Below are 18,029 nucleotides of genomic sequence, written 5' to 3'. Positions count from 1 at the left end.
CCATCCGACAGCTTACAACCAAATGTAATCCCAGCTACATGAGATCTGGTATCCTATTCTGGCCTATATAGGAACCAGGTGTGAATGTGGTGCACACACTTGCATGCAGGCCAAGCACCCATATACATCGAATAAAATATAAAAAGACTCCCATTCTTAGCAAATTGTTCAGTTTATATTAGAGATGCAAAAATTCATTGTACATTTTAAACTCATTGCATTTAGCTTTGTTTCCAAAATTATGCACTAATTTTGCATAACTTTGCATAGAGTCAGTGTTCTCTAGAGGGACAGAATTGATAGAATGAATATCTATAAATGGGATTTATCAGAATGAGTTACAGGCTGTGATCCACCTACCCCAACAATGACTAACAGTAGAAGGTCCAAAACTTCCGTAGTTTTTCAGTTCATGTGACTGTATGGCTCAGCTGGTCTTTGGTATACACCAGAACAGAAAAGAAGTAGGCTCTATGGCAATGAAGAATAGACTTGCCAGTGGAAGCCAGCAGGCAAAGAGAGCAAGCTTCCTTCTTCCATACCCTTCATTTAGGCTGCCACCAGAAGGCAAGGGCCAGACTAAAAGTGGAACTTCCTGCCTCACAAGTGAGTCCATTATCATCTTGGTCATGAGTGTGGTAGAAGGAAGACAGGCATGATGCTATAGAAATAGCTGAGAGCTTCATCTTGATCACAGTCAGCAGGCAGAGAGAGAGATACAGAGAGAGAGGGGGAGGGAAAGAAACAGAGAGAGAGAGAGAGATACAGAGAGGGATAGGGAGAGAGAGGGGAGATAGAGAGAAAGAGGGAGAGAGGGAAGGAGAGAGACAGAGAGAGTGAGATAAAGAGAGAGGGAGAGAGAGAGAGGAAGGGAGAGAGGGGGAGAGAGAGGCAGAGAGAGATACAGAGAGAGAGAGAGAGGGACAGAGACCAGGCCTATTGTGGCACTTTAAAACCCCAAAACTCACCCCAGTGACAACTTTCCTCCAACAGGGCCATATCTCTTATAATCCTTTCAGACAATCCTACCCACTTGTTGACCAAGTATTCAAATATATAATCCTATGGGGCCCATTTACTACATTATTTTCTGAGCACATAATAGTTCAATATATTTCAGATGCTATGCACACTTTTTCCTAACATAGAACAGTTTAGAAATTTAAATAAAATATTTCTTAATAAGGGAAGTTTCATAATATCATTTCTATTTGATATTTACTTATAGAAATTACATTACAAAATATATAAAATGAATTCTGTCAAGATTCTTTCATATTTAATAGTTAATTCAGGACTTGTGAGAAACCTAAGGTATAACTTTTAATGTAAAGAAGATGTGTTCCCCAGTAGAAACTCCTGGTATGGAGTGACGTTTTTCAGCCAGTGAAGTTCCTGTCTTTGTGTATTTATCTTTGCAGCTGTAAAATATAAGTGGAAATAGTTTCCCCAATTTCAGTAATAAAGAAGGAATTACCCTACATGGAATAGATTAAAACAACTCAAAGTACATCCAAACACTCCTGCCCAGAGGTTATATAAGGCTGATTATTTAACATTTTCTTTCCCTCTCCCTCTCACTTTCCCTCCCTCTCTAATTCCCTCTCTCCTATCCTCACATCCCCTGTTTTCTATCTTCCTTTGCTTTCCTTCCTCTATTTCTACTCCACATGTTTGTCCACTCTTAACCTCTTAAAAGAACATATTACAACTGGGAATTTTTCACAAAATATTCCCAAACCTAACAGCCTTTAATTTCTTTCTTTTTTCATTTTTAATTCTACTTTGAATTCAGTTGTAACAGATTTCCAACAATACATCCAGAAGAAACTATTTTCATAAGAATAAAGCATAAATCAGGGGCCTTGGGTTTGATTCTGGATTGCTGTTTCCTTTTTGCAGAGAATTCTGAAGCTCCTTCTGGTATTCCCACTTCATACGCTGCTCTGCTAAGAATTAAGAAGAGTTCAACCTCATCTGCCTTTGGTTCCAAGACCAGACCACGGTACAGCAGTCCTTCATTAGGGACCCTGAACGTTTCTCCACCAAGCTGGCGAGGGGCAGCTCAGCAGTACCACTCCCCAGTCAACCTGTATCATTCGTCGGATGCCTTCAAACAAGATGGTAAGTGAAGAAAAATTACAAAATAGCAGTAGTCAGGCAAGGAACGCATCTTACAAGACTGTTATGGCAGGTCTTGAGCCTGTTGCAGAGACAAGAGGGTTGGACTTCACCGTGTTGCAGGTGAGGTAGAGTCAATTTTGGAAAGCAGATGGAGTTCAGAGTGGTTTGTGCTCAGTGTGTCTATACCATCTGTGTGTACTAACTGGTGCATTTAGGAGGGTTGGGAAGATGGGCCTCTTGTTCCCCAACTGTCTGCATTTCAAATAGGCAGTTCTCTGAGTTTTATACAGATTTTCTGTTCCTAAAAACTAACAGGAGGGTTGAAAATGATCTATGTCTTATAGGAGCAGGCACTGAATTTAAATTGCAACTTTCTAAACTGCAATGTTGGAAAGCAAAAGGAAGTCTGCCGGCTGTGGAACAGAGAAAAAGGCCACACGGTGAAGGAGCCTGTTACAGCTTTGGGTTCTATTCTAAACACCTCCCAATATTCTTGGTGAAATTAATTGTTAACTATATCCACAACCAGGAGTTATTTAAAACTAAATTTCAGAATGATATTTTGTGGGTGAATGACAATTGGGCAATAAGTATCAGTAACCTTAAAACAGACATACTGGGGATTGGAGGGGTGACATAGTAGATCAAATGTGTAGAGTTCTTACAGAGGACCTGCATTCTGTTCTATAACCCACATCAAACTGCAGGCAAGTGCTTGTAACTCCAGCTTCAAACTCTAGCTTCAGGGGAATGCAATGCCTCACACACATGTACACAGACCCACACATAGACATATGTACATATGCATAATTTAAAAGAAAATAAATCTTTAAATAAATAGACATGTTAAGTGTATGGTTCTATTTCTAGATTTTTCTTTAGTAAAACAGTGTTAAGTATAATGCATCATATATCCTAAAATCATATGCTTATACTTCACTTTATTTTTGAGTGATAAATAGATAACCCAGATGTCACACTTAGATACCAGTAAAAGTAAGAACCACTCTACAGTTGCTCACATTATAGACTGAAAAGCATTTTCTAGTTGTCCCTAAATCTGTCTTCCATAGACATCTTACAAAATGAGGTTAACTAGCAATGAGGGTAGGTGCTTGTCAGCAATTATTAGCAGACATCATGATAGTAATTACACCACAATTTAAAAATAGCTTACCTCACTCTATTTCTCCAAGAAATACATGGTGTTGATACTGTTGCTGACTTCCATAAGAATGAAAACACAGGGGTAATGTGTATCTCTCCCAGAATACCCTTACTAATAGACTCTGTGCACAGTATTCTTTAGATCTTTACTCATTTGAAGAGCAATACTGAATAGCATTCAGCATATGCATATTGAGTGAGCACAGATAAGATATTTGAAGACACAGTTTCTGAGAACTTTCTGTCAAAGATTAAAGCATAAGCTTGGGCTGTGTTCCATGTACAAGAAAAATCATTATTCATTATTATATAAATCACTACCCTGTAAGGGATGCATCCCATGATGCTAGACTTTACAGTTTACTCACACAGTGTGATTAGTTCATAAATATATGTTTAATGTAAAAATACTTGACATGGGTTTTAATCATCCCATTGCACTGCATATAATTTCCTTTCTTACTGTTATTAAATTTGTACTTTGAAAGTTTCATACATGATATAGTGCATTCTGATTGTTGTCTTCATTCACCATCTCTAAGCCCACTCCGAACCCCTTTAGTCCCCATTTGCTTTAACACTTCCATGCAATTTTGTTTTATAATTGCTGTGTTAACCATCCTCCTTTAAAATCTTCCGGACTTATCAGTTGGTATATCACTGGTGACAGTATCATAACCAGACAGATATACACCAGGATTAATAATTTTGAGGGAATTGTCAAATTATGGGATTATTTAGAAGGTATTGCATGTTCAGAAACACAAGCTTTGCATATTTGCCTTAATTTCCTGCAAGCTGCAGGACAGCTAGTGTGTTCTCTTGAAACAAATAGAAGGTTTTTGTGCTATTTTTATTTAAATAATTTAATTTCTACTCATATTTAAATATCCACACCCCCATTCCCTTGACTTCCCATCCTTCCATATTCCCTACCACAACCCCAAACCCATCCCCCATCTCCTCCCCAAGGACCTTCAAATTCTGGCATATCGTTTGGGGGGGGCTAGGCCCTACTTGCTATATCTGGGCAGCAATAGTATCCCCCCAAAGGGAATGGACTCCCAAAGTTCATTTGTGCTCTAGGGTTAAAGACTGGCTCCACTGTTAGAGGTCCCATAGACTGTCTTGACCTCCTAGCTGGCACCCACATTGAGAGGGCTTGTCCAAAGCTGTTTTGACAGCTTTATGACTAGTGTCTCCATGCTCTCACTAGGTCAGGTCAACTGTTTCAGCAGGTTTCTGCAGCAACTGTCTTGGCTTCTTGCTTGTCCTTTATCCCTCTCCACAATTAGATTCCAGGGTTATGGTTCAGTGCTTAGCTGTGGGCGCCTGTTTCTTCTTCGAAGAGCTAATGGATGAAGGCTCTAGGAACAGAAACCAAGGTAGAAGCCAATCTCATTATAGGGAAAGGGCATCAATAGAATTTCCTCCACCACTGCTTGCATTCTTAGTTGGGGTCATCCCTGTGGATTCCCTAACATTTCCCCTGGGCCAGACCTCTCTCCAACCTGTACTGTCTCCCCCTAATAAGGCATCTCCATTCTTGCCCTCCTCTATTCCTCCCCTGTCTCAGTCTGCTTGTTCTCCCCACTCCTCTTCTTCACTTCCCACCTCCTTCCTCTCCACCTATGCTCCATGCTCCAATTTTGGACAGCGGATCTTGTCCCCCTCCCATTCTTCCAGGGAATGTGCAACCTTCTCTTGGCATCCTCTTTGTTTACTAGCTCCCCTGGCAGTGAGGATGGTAGACTGGTAATCCTTTGCTCTATGTCTAAAAATCATACATGAGTGAGTACATACCATGTTTATCTTTTTTGTTTGGGTTACCTCACTCAGGATTCTTTCTTCTAGTTCCATTCATTTGCCTATGAATTTCAAGATTGCATTGATTTTTTTCTGCTAAGTAGTACTCCATTGTGTAAATGTATCACATTTTCTCTATTCATTCTTCAGTTGAGGGTCATCTTGGTTGCTTCCACTTTCTTGCTATTACAAGTAATATTGCTATTAACATAGTTAAACAAATGTCCTTATTGTATGAATAAGAATATGTGCATTCTTTGGGTATATGCCCAAGAGAGGAATTGCTGGATATTGAGGTAGACTGATTCCCATTTTCCTGAGAAACCACCATACTGATTTCCAAAGTGGTTGTACAAGTTTGCTCTCCCACCAGGAATGGAGGAGTGTTCCTCTTTCTCCAGCATAGACTATCGTTTGTGTCATTGATTTTAGCCATTCTGATATGAGTAAGATGGTATCTCAGAGTGGTTTTTGAGCTGCATTTCCCTGTTGGCTAAGGATGTTGAACACTTTCTCAAGTATCTCAAGTATCCAGCTATTTTAGATTTCTCTGTTGAGAATTCTCTATTTAGTTCTGCACTCCACTTTTTAATTACATTGTTTGGTGTTTTGCTGGCTAGCTTCTTGAGTTCATTGTATATTTTGGTGATCAGCCCTCTGTGGGATGTGGGGTTGGTGAATAACTTTTCCCATTTTGTAGCCTGGCTTTTTTTCTTGCTGACTGTGTCCTTTGCCTTACAGAAACCTCTCAGTTTCAGGAGGTCCCATTTATTAATTGTTGATCTCAATGTTTGTGCTACTAGTGTTATGTTCAGAAAGTGGTCTCCTGTACCACCAAGCTGTTTTCAGGAATATGGCTCTATAATAGATCTTGAAGTCAGGGATGGTGATGCCTCTGGGAGTTCCTTTATTGTATAGAGTTGTATGGCTTTACTGTTTTTTTTTTTTCATATGAAGTTGAATACTGTTCTTTCAAGGACTGTGAAGAATTGTGTTAGGATTTTGATGGGAATTGCATTGAATCTGTAGATTGCTTTGGGCAAGGTTGCCATTTTCACTATGTTGATCCTACCTGTTCAAAAGCATGGGAGATCTTTCCATTTTCTAGTATATTCTTTAATTTCTTTCTTTGAAGACTCAAAGATCTTACTATACAGGTTTTATCATTTTTGGTTAGTGTTACCCCAAGATATTTTATGTTGTTATATGCTATTGTAAAGGGTGATGTTTCTCTGACTTCTTTCTCAGGATATTTATCATCTGTATATAGTAGGGCTACTGATTTTTTTGAGTTAATTTTGTATCCTGCCACTTTGCTGAAGGTATTTATCAGCTGTGTAGTATTTCCCTGGTAGAGTTTTTCAGGTCACATATGTAAACTATCAAATAGTGAAAGTTTGATTTCTTCCTTTCCAATTTGTATCCCTTTGATCTCCTTTTTGTTGTCTTATTGCTCTAGCCAGAACTTCAAGTACAATATTGAAAAGATATGGAGAGAGTGGCCAGCCTTGTCCTGTTCCTGATTTTAGAGGAATAGCTTTGAGTTTCTCTCCATTTAGTTTGATGTTGGCTCTTGGTTTGATATATATTGTTTTTATCATGTTTAGGTATGCTCCTCTTATTCCCAATCTCTCCAAGACCTTCATTATAAAGGGTGTTGGATTTTGTCAAATGCTTTTTCAGCATCTACCAAGATGATCATGTATTTTTCATTTTCAGTTTGTTTATATGGTAGATTATATTGATGGATTTTCATATGTTGAACCATCACTGAATTTGTGGGATAAAGCTAACTTGATCATGATGGATGACTTCTCTGATGTGTTTTCTTTTGATTTGCCAGTATTTTGTTGAATATTTTTGCATTGATGTTTATGAGGGATATTTGTCAGTAATTCACTCTCTTCGTTGTGTCGTTGTGTCTTTGTGTGGCTTGGGTGCCAAGGTAATTGTAGCCTCATAGAAAGAGCTTGGCAATGTCCCTTCTGCTGATATTGTGTGGAATAATTTAAGGAGTACTAGTATTAGCTCCTCTTTCAATTTCTGGTAGAATTCTGCACTGATACCATCTGGCCCTGAGCTTTTTTTGGTTGGTAGATTTTGATGACTGCTTCTATTTCATTGGGGGTTACAGGTCTGTTTAAATTGCTTATCTGTTCATGATTTAATTTTGGTAAGTGATATCTATCCAGAAAATTGTCCATTTCCATTTTCAAATTTTGTGGAGTATACATTTTCAAAGTATGACCTGAAGATTCTTTGAATTTCCTCAGTGTCCCTTGTTATGTCTCCCTTTTCTTTTCTGATTTTATCAATTAGCATGCTCTTTCTCTCTGCCCTTTGGTTAGTTTGGATAAAGGTTTGTCTATCTTGTTTACTTTCCTGAAGAACCAACTCTTTGTTTTTTGAGTCTCTGTAGGGTTTTCCTTGATTCTACTTTATTGATTTCAGCCCTCAGTTTGATTATTTCCTGGAGTCTACTTCTCCGGGGGAAAGTTTGCTTCCCTTTGTTCTAGAGCTTTCAGTTCCCCTGTTAATTTTCTAGTGTGACTATTCTCCAGTTTCTTCATATGGGCACTCAATGCTATGAACTTTCCTCTTAGCACTACTTTCAAAGTGTTCCGTAGGTTTCAGTGTATTGTGTCTTCATTCTCATTAAATTCTAGGAAATCTTTAATTTCTTATTTTATTTCTTCCTTGACCCAGGAATGGTGCAATTGCGCATTACTCAATGTCCATGAGTTTGTAGGGTTTCTGCAATTTGAGTTGTTGTTGAATTCTAACTTGAAAGCATGGTGGTCTGATAAGACACAAGGGGTTATTTCAATTTTTTGTATCTGTGTAGGTTTGCTACATTGCTGAGTATGAGGTCAATTTTCGTGAAGGTTCCATGTGGCACTGAGAAGAAGGTATATTCTTTTGTGTTTGGGTGGAGTGTTCTATAGACATGTATTAAACCCAATTGGGTCATAAAATTTGTTAGTTCTTTTGTTTCTTTGTTAAGTTTTTGTCTGTGGTCCTATCTAGTGGTGAGAGTAGGGTGTTGAAGCCTTCTACTATAAGTGTGTGAGGTTTTATGTGTGATTTGAGCTTTAGTAATGTTTCTTTTAGGAATGTGGATGCCTTTGTATTTGGGGCATAGATATTCAGGTTTGAGACTTCATCTTGATGGACTTTTCCTGTGAAATATAAAATGCCCTTCTTTGTCTCTTTTGATTGATTTTAGTTTGAAGTCTAATTTGTTAGATATTAGGATTGCTACACCAGCTTGTTTCTTGGGTCCATTTGATTGGAAAATCTTTTCCCAACCATTTACTCTGAGTTACCCTCTGTCTTTGAAGTTAAGATGTGTTTCTTGTATGCAGCAGAAATATGGATTCTGTCTTCATATCCATTCTGTTAGCCCGTGTCTTTTTATAGGCAAGACAAGACCATTGACATTGAGGGATATCAATGACCATTGTTGATTCTTTTTTTTTTGTTTTAGATTTGGTGGTGGTGGTGTTATTGTGTGTGGATTTCCCCATTATTATTATTATTATTATTGGTGTTTGGTAATGTGGGATTATCTATTGTCTATGGACTTTGAGTGCAGTTATCTTCTTTGGTTTGGAGTTTTCCTTCCAGTAATTTCTGTAGGGCTGGATTAGTTGATATGTATTGCTTAAATCTGGTTTTGTCATGGGATATCTTGTTTTCTCCATCTATAGTGATTGAAAGCTTTGCGGCATACTGTAGTCTGGGCTAGTATCCATGTTCCCTTAGTATTTGTAGGACATCTATCCAGGACCTTCTGGCTTTCAGAGTTTCCAGTGGGAAGTCAGGTGTAATTCGTATAGGTCTGCCTTTACATGTTAGTTGGCCTTTTTCTTTTGCTGTTCTTAATATTTTTTCTTCATTGTGTAAGTTTGGTGTTTTGATTATTATGTAGTGTGGGGACATCTTTTTATGGTTCAATCTTTTTGGTGTTCTATAAGCTTCTTGTACTTTCATAGGCATATCTTTCTTTAGGTTGGGAAGTTTTCTTCTATGATTTTGTTGAATATGTTTTCTGTACCTTTGAGCTGAATTTCTTCACCTTCTTCTATACCAATTATTCTTAGGTTTGGTCTTTTCATGGTGTCCCATATTTCCTGGATATTTTGTGTTAGGGATTTGTTGGACTTGAGATTTTCTTTGGTGAATGACTATATATCCTCTAATGAGTCTTCAACACCTGAGATTCTCTCTTCCATCTCTTGTACTCTATTGGTTATGCTTACATCAGAGGTTTCTGATCGTTTACCCAGCTTTTCTATTTTCAGCATCCCCTCATTCTGTGTTTTCCTTATTGTTTCTAATTCTGCTTTCAAACTATGAACTGTTTAAATTGTTTCCTTCACTTGTTTGGTTGTTTTTCTTGACTTTCTTTAGACTCTTTAAGAGATTTGTTTATTTCTTAAATTTTTTGGTTTGTCTTTTCCTCCATTTCAAGTAATTTTTGCTTGTTTTTTTCTTCTATTTCTTTAAGGGATCTTCTTGTTTCCTCTTTAATGGTCTCTATCATCTTCATAAGATATTTTTTAGGTCCATCTCACTTTTATCCTCTGTGTTGGGCTTTTCAGAAATTGCTGGTGTGGAGTCCCTAGATTCTGGTTATGTAATATTGGTCTTTCTGTTTTTGAGTGTGTTCTTATTCTTTCATCTTCCCATCTCTTCTTCCAGTGGGTGCAAGTGGGTTCTCTCCCTCTCTCAGGTGGCAGGCAGAGGGCAGAGAGCTGAGGGGGAACCAATGGTGAGGTGCATCTGGTCTGGGCAGGTACACACTTGTCCAGGGGGAGGCTCAGAAAGAATCGAGCAGTGGTGATAGGGGAGGTAGCAGGCTGAGGGCTGAAGCTAATAGAAGTTAGGGTACCTCTCAAATATATACAGAAAGTCTGAAATAAAATAAATGCACATTATAAAATCAATATGCATAAGGGTATAAGCCACTGCCATGCACCTTTAAAGTTACTTGTAAACACCTGTCTTTACAATACCTTTTGGACTAAGTTGTGGTCAAATGTATTTATCTGGTCTCTCTAGATAAACAGAATTGATTGAATGACTATTTATCTGAGAAAGAAGGCTCTAATGCCAGTGAAGGAGTTGACTTGCCATTGAGAGTAAGGGCCAGTTGGGGAAGAGCAAGCACTTCCTTCCTCTGTGCACTCTTTATAGGCTGCCACTGGGAGGTGTGGTACAGATTTGAGGTGGGTCTTCCCACCTCAAATGACCCACTCAAGAAAAACTCGACACAGGTGTACCCAGCATTTTGCATGACAGTTAATCTAAGATGTCAAATTCCAAATGAAATAGCTTTATTCTTTCTAATAAAAGGCACACTTTTCTGCACAGATCTCATTATGAGTTTATTACTTTGAACAATGACTTGAAACTCAAACATTGTTACAAAAAGGTTCATGTTTTTCACCCCACTTGAGACTGGCTGATGAGATACAAGTAAGGACAAACTGATTTTGTGTACCTGCTCTCCTTAGTCTCACTCACATACACACACCAACAGGGAGTCTTGTTAAAAGTACAGACTCCTTTTCAGAAATCAAGCGGAAGGTATAGCACTTCATTTACAGGAAGTTCCTGTATTCCTATCTAATATCCATGGTTCTCTCATATGTATTATGCTTTGAGTAAAAAACAAGTCTCTAGTCCAAGATCCAATTTAATCTAATTTAAATTATCCAATGTGTAATTTAATCCATATTTTAGTATACCCAAGAGAATATTCCAAGGACTTTTCATAACTCCTGTTTTCTTACCTGAGTATCTGATAGATTTGACTCAATGTGATTTTGAATTCTTTCTCCTGCACAAGAGCCTGACATATGGCTTTTGTCAGGCAATTCCCTTTAGCTTTAATAGAGAGTAAACTTGAGGTTGACACACTCTTGTGAAAAATGAGAAAAGTAACAGAGCCTGAAAAGGAAACTATCCTGATTCTACCCAGAGTCAAGCCAGAAGGATGTGCCACAGTTTTCCTGATAAATCTAAAACCCTAGTTTGCTGGAAAAAATGGAGAAATAGTTTAACTCTGTATCAAACATCCATCTGAAAGTTACACATGAACACAAGCAATATATGCATCATAACAGACACTGGAAAACTTGCATTCTTTTTTCCACCCCATGGAAACAAAAATTATTAAAATGAATAATTAATCTTTATGTGATAGAATGGATAGATCTCAAAATATGATGGTGGTTCTAAAAGGAATGTGATGTCATCCCCTTAAATTGATTAAATATGATATGAGGGGCTGGACAGATTGTTTAGCCATGAAGAGCACTGGTTGCTCTTATAGAGGACCTGCATTTGTTTGCCCACACTCGTATCTAACACATCACAACCACCTGTAACTCTATCTCTAAGGAATACAATGCCCTCTTCTGTACTCTGTGGGCACCTGCACACACATGATATACATTCATACAGACACAGTTACATAAATAAAATTTTAAATATATGTGTATGCACATATAGGACATTAATTTATATATATATGACTCAATTTTACAGCATTGCAGAAAGAGTTGACTAAAATACTTTCCTCCCTGGATAAAGGGAGGGAACAGGGAAGTAGAACCAGGAGAAGACTAGGAGGCTTTGGCTTAATGCTATTTTGCTTCTTAAAAGAACGAGCTGAAGCCTCCCCTGGTTTCCACTGCCATAGATGGTGCTGAAACAAGTCCTTCCCTTTCTTCATGCTGTGGTATCATCCCTTGTGGACCCACTTCTCTATTCTCTTCAGAAGATTTTCCTCACCCTTGCATACTGAAAAAATTTCATACATTTCATCTATTTTAATTTTCTGTGTCATCTTGTGATCATCCTACATCTGGGTACATTTTTAGGCAGCCAAACTCTATAGTCAGCCAAGAGTTGTTTATTCAGAACTTAATTATGCATTCTTTTTGTTCTTCTTAATATTCTGTGCAAAACCCACTTTTTAGTTCTATTTGTTACTTTAGCAGATGCTCCAAAAAAAGAAAAAAGCAAATGTTGCAACTTGAATAGATAAAATTATTCTTTCTACTATTTCACTTAACCATCTACATTAAATGTGCTAAATTTTATCTGATTAAAATTGTGAAATGTTTGAAACACAAAGGAAATTTTGTGACTGTATATTAGTTTTATTCAATTTTAATATTTTGCCTACTTTGGTACTATTTTTGAAGATTCCTTTATTTCATTTTATGTCTGCAAATGTTTTCCCTCCATGTATGTCTATGCACCACATGTGTGCTTTGGGCATTTGGAAATCAAAAGAGGGTGTTAGATTCCCTGAAACTGGAGTTAGAAGTGGCTGTGAGCTGCCATGTGGTTGATGTAAAATGAAACCAGGTCCTCTCGAACAACAGAAAATGCTATTAACTGCCAAACCATCTTACCAGCCCTCTACTTCAATACTTAAATTGTTATTATTTAGTTATTTATTTGTGTGTGTGTGTGTGTGTGTGTGTGTGTGTGTGTGTGTGTGTGTGTGGTGTGTGCATTACACAGGAAAATTAAGATGCTTAGAAAAATTACAATACGGCAAGGGTGCTTTATAAATCATATAATAAGACATATGAATAAAAACTGTGATCCATACAAAGAATTTTACAATACCAACAGTCTGTTTTTAAGTGGACATTTAAAATAGTGACTTTTATGACATTTCAGACATACTTTTGTGTTTTCCTCATCTATTGCTGCCCCTGACATCACCCTGCCTCCTTCTGTGGCAACTTTCTTTCCCCAACAGCCTTCCTTCATCCCTCAGGTCACAAGTGTTCCTGGTATGCTCTACTCAAAGTATCCTCTGTAGATAGAGTTTCTGTCTCACCTGGCCCCACAGTCCCTTAGTCCAAAATAAACACTCAGAGGCTTATATTAATTATAAACTGCTTGGGCAGTGGCTCAGACTTCTTATTTGCTTGCTCTCTCTTAATTATTAACCCATTTCTATCTCCATTGTGTCTTGGCTTACTGGTAATACCTGGCCCTCTTGCTTCCTCAGCAGCTACCCTTTTGTGCTGCTCCTCTATGCCTTCCACTTCCAGGAATTCTCCTAGTCTGGTAGCCCTGCCTATATTTTCTGCCTGGCTACTGGATAATCAGCATTTATTCATCAACCAATAAGAGACACATATATTTACAGCATACAGAAGTACATCCCCTATCATTGTCTCCTTTAGTAAATGATGTGCACTGAGGGGAGGCAAGAGAGAGGAAGACAGAGAATATCTAAGGTCATCCATAAAAGAAGTCCTATTTGTCTTTCTGAGTTAGGCTTATTTAGCTTAACATAATTACATTTATTTCCATGAAATTTTCTGAAAATGTCATGATTTCATTTGTCTTTGTGGCAAAATAAAAGCCCATTGTGTATTTGTGGCACATTTTAATTGTCAATTGTGTATTTATAGCACACTTTAAGTACACATTGAATATTTGTGGCAAACTTTAATACCCATCATGTATTTGTGGGCCACTTCAACTACCCACCCACCTGCTGATGGACACTGAGGTAGGTTCTATAATGAAGTGATTGTAATTGATACCACAACAAGCAGATCACATCTAATTTGAGGCAACTCTCTCAGGGGAAGTCTGACCCCTAAGGTGTAAATCTGGTAATTCAATGATTATGAGCCCTAACATTGTAAGGTACCTATTATCACTTTGTTAATTATGGTTAAAATTCCTTACAATAATAAAGTATTTTTAAAATAAAAAAATGTCACAATGCCAAAAAGGGATAAATTTAGGCATTTCATAACTTAGCATTCTATGTAATTTCCTCTCCTAGTTTTGATTTCCTAGGATTTTTTTTTTTTCTGTTGTTTGGGTTGGTAATGGCCTCATGGCAACACATGGAATAATGAGGAATTGAAAAGGACTCAGATGTTCTGGAAACTGATGATATTTCACAAAAGTCATTCTTTACTCTATATATGGCCACCACAGCATGTAACAAATGAGCACACTCCTCTGATTTGATGGAGCCTGCCAAGATTTTATTCCTCCTGCTCTATGTTGTTAGTTTGAAGAATTTAATTTTCAGTCTTTATAGAACTAGTAAGAGCCCACTCACCATGTGACTGGTGTAGTAAAGACTTCTCTGAGGACTTCAGAGTGTTCACTTTTCAGTTGGAAGTAAACACAATGCTGACATCAGAGATTTAGATAATGAACACAAAATATTTCATAAATGTTAATGCTTAAGAGGAGGGAGGAAGGGATAGAAGGAGGGAGAGAGAGAGGGAGGGAGGGAAGGAGTAATAGTGAAGATAAAGGCCTATATTACAGAATCCCAGGACATGATGGCTTTTGTCCCTTGGCTGATCTTATATCCTATGTTTATCGATTCTTTTAAACATATAATATAAAAATCTTTCAGAACTTAATTTATACATGTGTCTACTTTGGGAGATGTGTATTGATTCTGATAATAATGTGTTATTTGCATTCTATAATTTTTCCTTACACTTGAGACTTAAGAGTTACCCCACCATGAATGAGGGTATTATACACAGGTTGAACTTTGCATGTTGGCATATATCTATGATCCAAGTCCTGGGGAGGCTCAGTGGGGGAGATAATGAATTCAAGGCTAGCCTTGGTAATTCAGGATGCCACCACTGGTAGTTTGCCAAGTAACATGTCCTGGCCCCATATCCATACACACACTGGTTGTACTACTTGGCGTTACTAGATTAAAAGAACAGAAGTTTGGAGAAGGAAAATGATGGGGTATATAGGAGAAGTTGAAAGGAAGGGAGTAGGAGATATATTTGATAAAAACACATTAATTCTTTCAAAATTTCCAACAGTAAGTGAATATTATATTTTAAAAATAGCAATATAAATCAAAGAATGCATGAAAATGAACAATTTCATATCTAGAGCTCTTTTGGCACAATATAAATCCTGAACCTTCCCTTGTTCATAGGTTTAACATTCTATGAATTTCATAAAATGGGGAATTTTAAAATTTTTAAATTATTTTCTTTGTTGCTTTGAGAGATTAAAGTGAAATATAGATATATATATTTGTGATGTTCTCATCTGTGATCATACATGAAGATAAATTTAGATAATAAAAATTATTTTAGTACTCTATAAGTTATTTTACAAATTTGATTGCTAAATAATAGGAGGGTCAAGAGTTTTGAATAAATTAGAGTAGCGGTGAATTCACCTTGTGCACTAAATAATTTTAAACTATATATCTTTTTGTTTTTGCAGAAAGTGTGGATTATGGGCCGGTATTCATGCAAGAACCTGATGACGTTATTTTTCCAACTGATTCTGATGAAAAAAATGTAGCCCTGAATTGTGAAGTTCGTGGCAATCCTACTCCTACTTACAGGTAAAATTTAATTATGTCTTGATTTTCTTTAGCTTTAAAAAAATTCCTCAAGAAAGGAAGAGGCTTTCCTCAGGAAAGGAATCTCTGCGTTCAAGTTCAACCAGGGCTACATAGTGAAACCCTGATCTCTCTCTCTCAATCTCTCTCTCTCTCTCTCTCTCTCTCTCTCTCTCTCTCTCTCTCTCTCTCTCTCTCTCTCTCTCTCTCTCTCTCTGTGTGTGTGTGTGTGTGTGTGTGTGTGTGTGTACTCCCAAGAAGTATCATGATGTCTGTCTCACATAATTTAATGTATTTGTCTTCTGATATTTTTTAAGATGGCTCCGGAATGGAACAGAAATCGATCTGGAAAGTGACTATCGCTACAGTTTGATAGATGGGACCTTCATCATAAGCAATCCAAATGAAGTCAGGGACTCTGGGCTTTACCAGTGTTTAGCCACCAACACTTTTGGAAGTATTCTCAGTCGAGAAGCTACACTTCAGTTTGCCTGTGAGTAAAGTAAGATTATTTTGGCTATAGTGTATAGGTACAAGTTTAAACATTCAGTTGTAAAGCATATGATTGAATTTTAAAATAGTGTTATACCATATTCTAAATTAAAACTAGAAAAAACAACAAATTTCTTCCAAGAGGTATCTTCAAGTTCCCTGGAATACTTGATAGCTTCCCAATAAAATCAATGACAAATGAAATAAAATTCTTGAGCATTAAAAACTGGTTCATGTATATACATGGCTTTAGACTGTGTCCTTAACCTGTTTGGCTTCTTCTTATACTATTTCCGACAGGCTTTCAAAGCACACAGGATCACATTTAGAAGTTCTGCATGTATTAGAAACCAAAGGAATACTATGGAACAGTGGTGTTTCAGATGGCAACTGTAGCTCCCATGCAGATTTTGATTAAATGTCACTGTGCTTTGGTCATGGGAACATATATATATATATATATATATATATATATATATATATATATATATATCTGGCCTTCTCTAAGAGGTACACTGTCTGGAAAAGTTGCAGCTGCCTAGGTTGGTGTAATTATACCTCATGATATTTGCACAATGACAAGATTACCCAGTGCTGCCTTTTACTGAATATAACTCATTACAAATTGAGGTGTAATCTTATAGATATTCTAATATAGATATACCTAAAGTATATCATAGATACAATTAATCAGACGCATGAATTGTTTAAAAATTTGTGAAATTCTGTCATTGAGCAAGAAGCTTACACCAAACTGAGAATAGTCTACCATGTGAAAATGGTTAATATTATTTGATAGTAAGTAATCCTATTTGAATTTAAATTATTGTGGATTACAATCAGCAAAAATTGAAAGGGTGATGATGGATCCTTGAATTAATACATAGAAATATATTCATTATATAAGTTATCAAAATGATTTTAATTTAATTTAAACTCTGAGAAATGAAGTAAGTAATTGATTCTGCTTCATAGCATCTTCCTTGTGTCATTTCTAAAATTAACTTGAAATCCAGACACCCTCTTATAAAAGTGACAAGAGGAAAAAGAATAAAGGGTTGGAAATAGAACCATTTTGGAGAACTGAACGAGGTCCTAGAAAAATCAAAATCCTATTTTTTACATTGCTTTGGCTGATTTCAGAAAGATGTATTTAGAATTAAAAAAATAGATTGAATTCACTATTTTTATTTTATATAATCATTTGTGGCAAATCATAGAATCTTAATAATATTTCTATTCACAATAACAAACTAGCCTATGAAACCAAACATGTAATCCCTCCTGTCACCCTTCCATTGAGTAGAATGGTCATTTTCAGACAGATGCATCATGACTTTTCTTTAATGTTATCTCTAATTTGATTTTAAGTCTTACTTGGAGACTGGAACTGTATTATAATCTAAATACTCTTCATGCTCTGACCTAATCAACTGGTGCACTGTGATTAATTTTCACAACTATATGAGTTAGCAAAAATAAATTGTAGAAGAAAATTGAGTATAGAAATCACCACATTCTACATTTCTTCTTGTTATTCAAAGAAAAGAACTATTTAACTCTCCTTGTAGATGTTTAAGCACCATCAGGATTTAGAAAAACTTTGTCATGATTACACTGTTCTTTACTGGCTTGTCCACAATTAGGATGCAGAAAGCTAAATGTTTGAGTCTGAGATCACACAAAGATAGCTCTTTCTATTACCAAAAGCTGACAACATCACCACAGTCTCTGGGTTTTGAAGACAAAAGTTGGTGAGGACACAAATATAGGTTCTGTATACCAGTAATGAAAAAGAAAGAAAGAAAGAAAGAAAGAAAGAAAGAAAGAAAGAAAGAAAGAAAGAAAGCGAGGGAGGAAAAAGTTATATATAATGTATTTAAAATTAAGCAAGTGTAAATCAATTTCAAATTCTTCAGAAATTTTCTTTCTATTCACTTGCTAATAAAATGTTTATACAACAATTGTCCCAAACCATTTATTTATTCTGAACATCTTAAAGATGTGACTTTTTAGGTTTGAGATATATGGATTCTGGTTAACAAGC

At 36.7% G+C, this 18,029-nt stretch overlaps 1 protein-coding gene across 1 annotated transcript in view; it reads left to right on the top strand.

Annotated features, from left to right (window-relative positions):
* The first annotated feature begins 1,337 nt into the window (after positions 1 to 1,337).
* The window catches only part of Cntn5 (contactin 5), a 469,456-nt gene continuing 452,764 nt past the window's right edge, over positions 1,338 to 18,029 (top strand). The window contains exons 1-4 of the mRNA XM_035444195.1: positions 1,338 to 1,362; positions 1,903 to 2,124; positions 15,370 to 15,493; positions 15,808 to 15,983. Of these exons, the coding sequence (XP_035300086.1) occupies positions 1,338 to 1,362; positions 1,903 to 2,124; positions 15,370 to 15,493; positions 15,808 to 15,983 (547 nt within the window). The remainder of the gene's footprint in view (positions 1,363 to 1,902; positions 2,125 to 15,369; positions 15,494 to 15,807; positions 15,984 to 18,029) is intronic.

This window comes from Cricetulus griseus, chromosome 4, assembly GCF_003668045.3.
Source record: "Cricetulus griseus strain 17A/GY chromosome 4, alternate assembly CriGri-PICRH-1.0, whole genome shotgun sequence".
Taxonomy (NCBI): Eukaryota; Metazoa; Chordata; class Mammalia; order Rodentia; family Cricetidae; genus Cricetulus; species Cricetulus griseus.
Note: the sequence above shows the minus strand (reverse complement) of the source record. Positions and strands in the feature narration are given on the sequence as shown.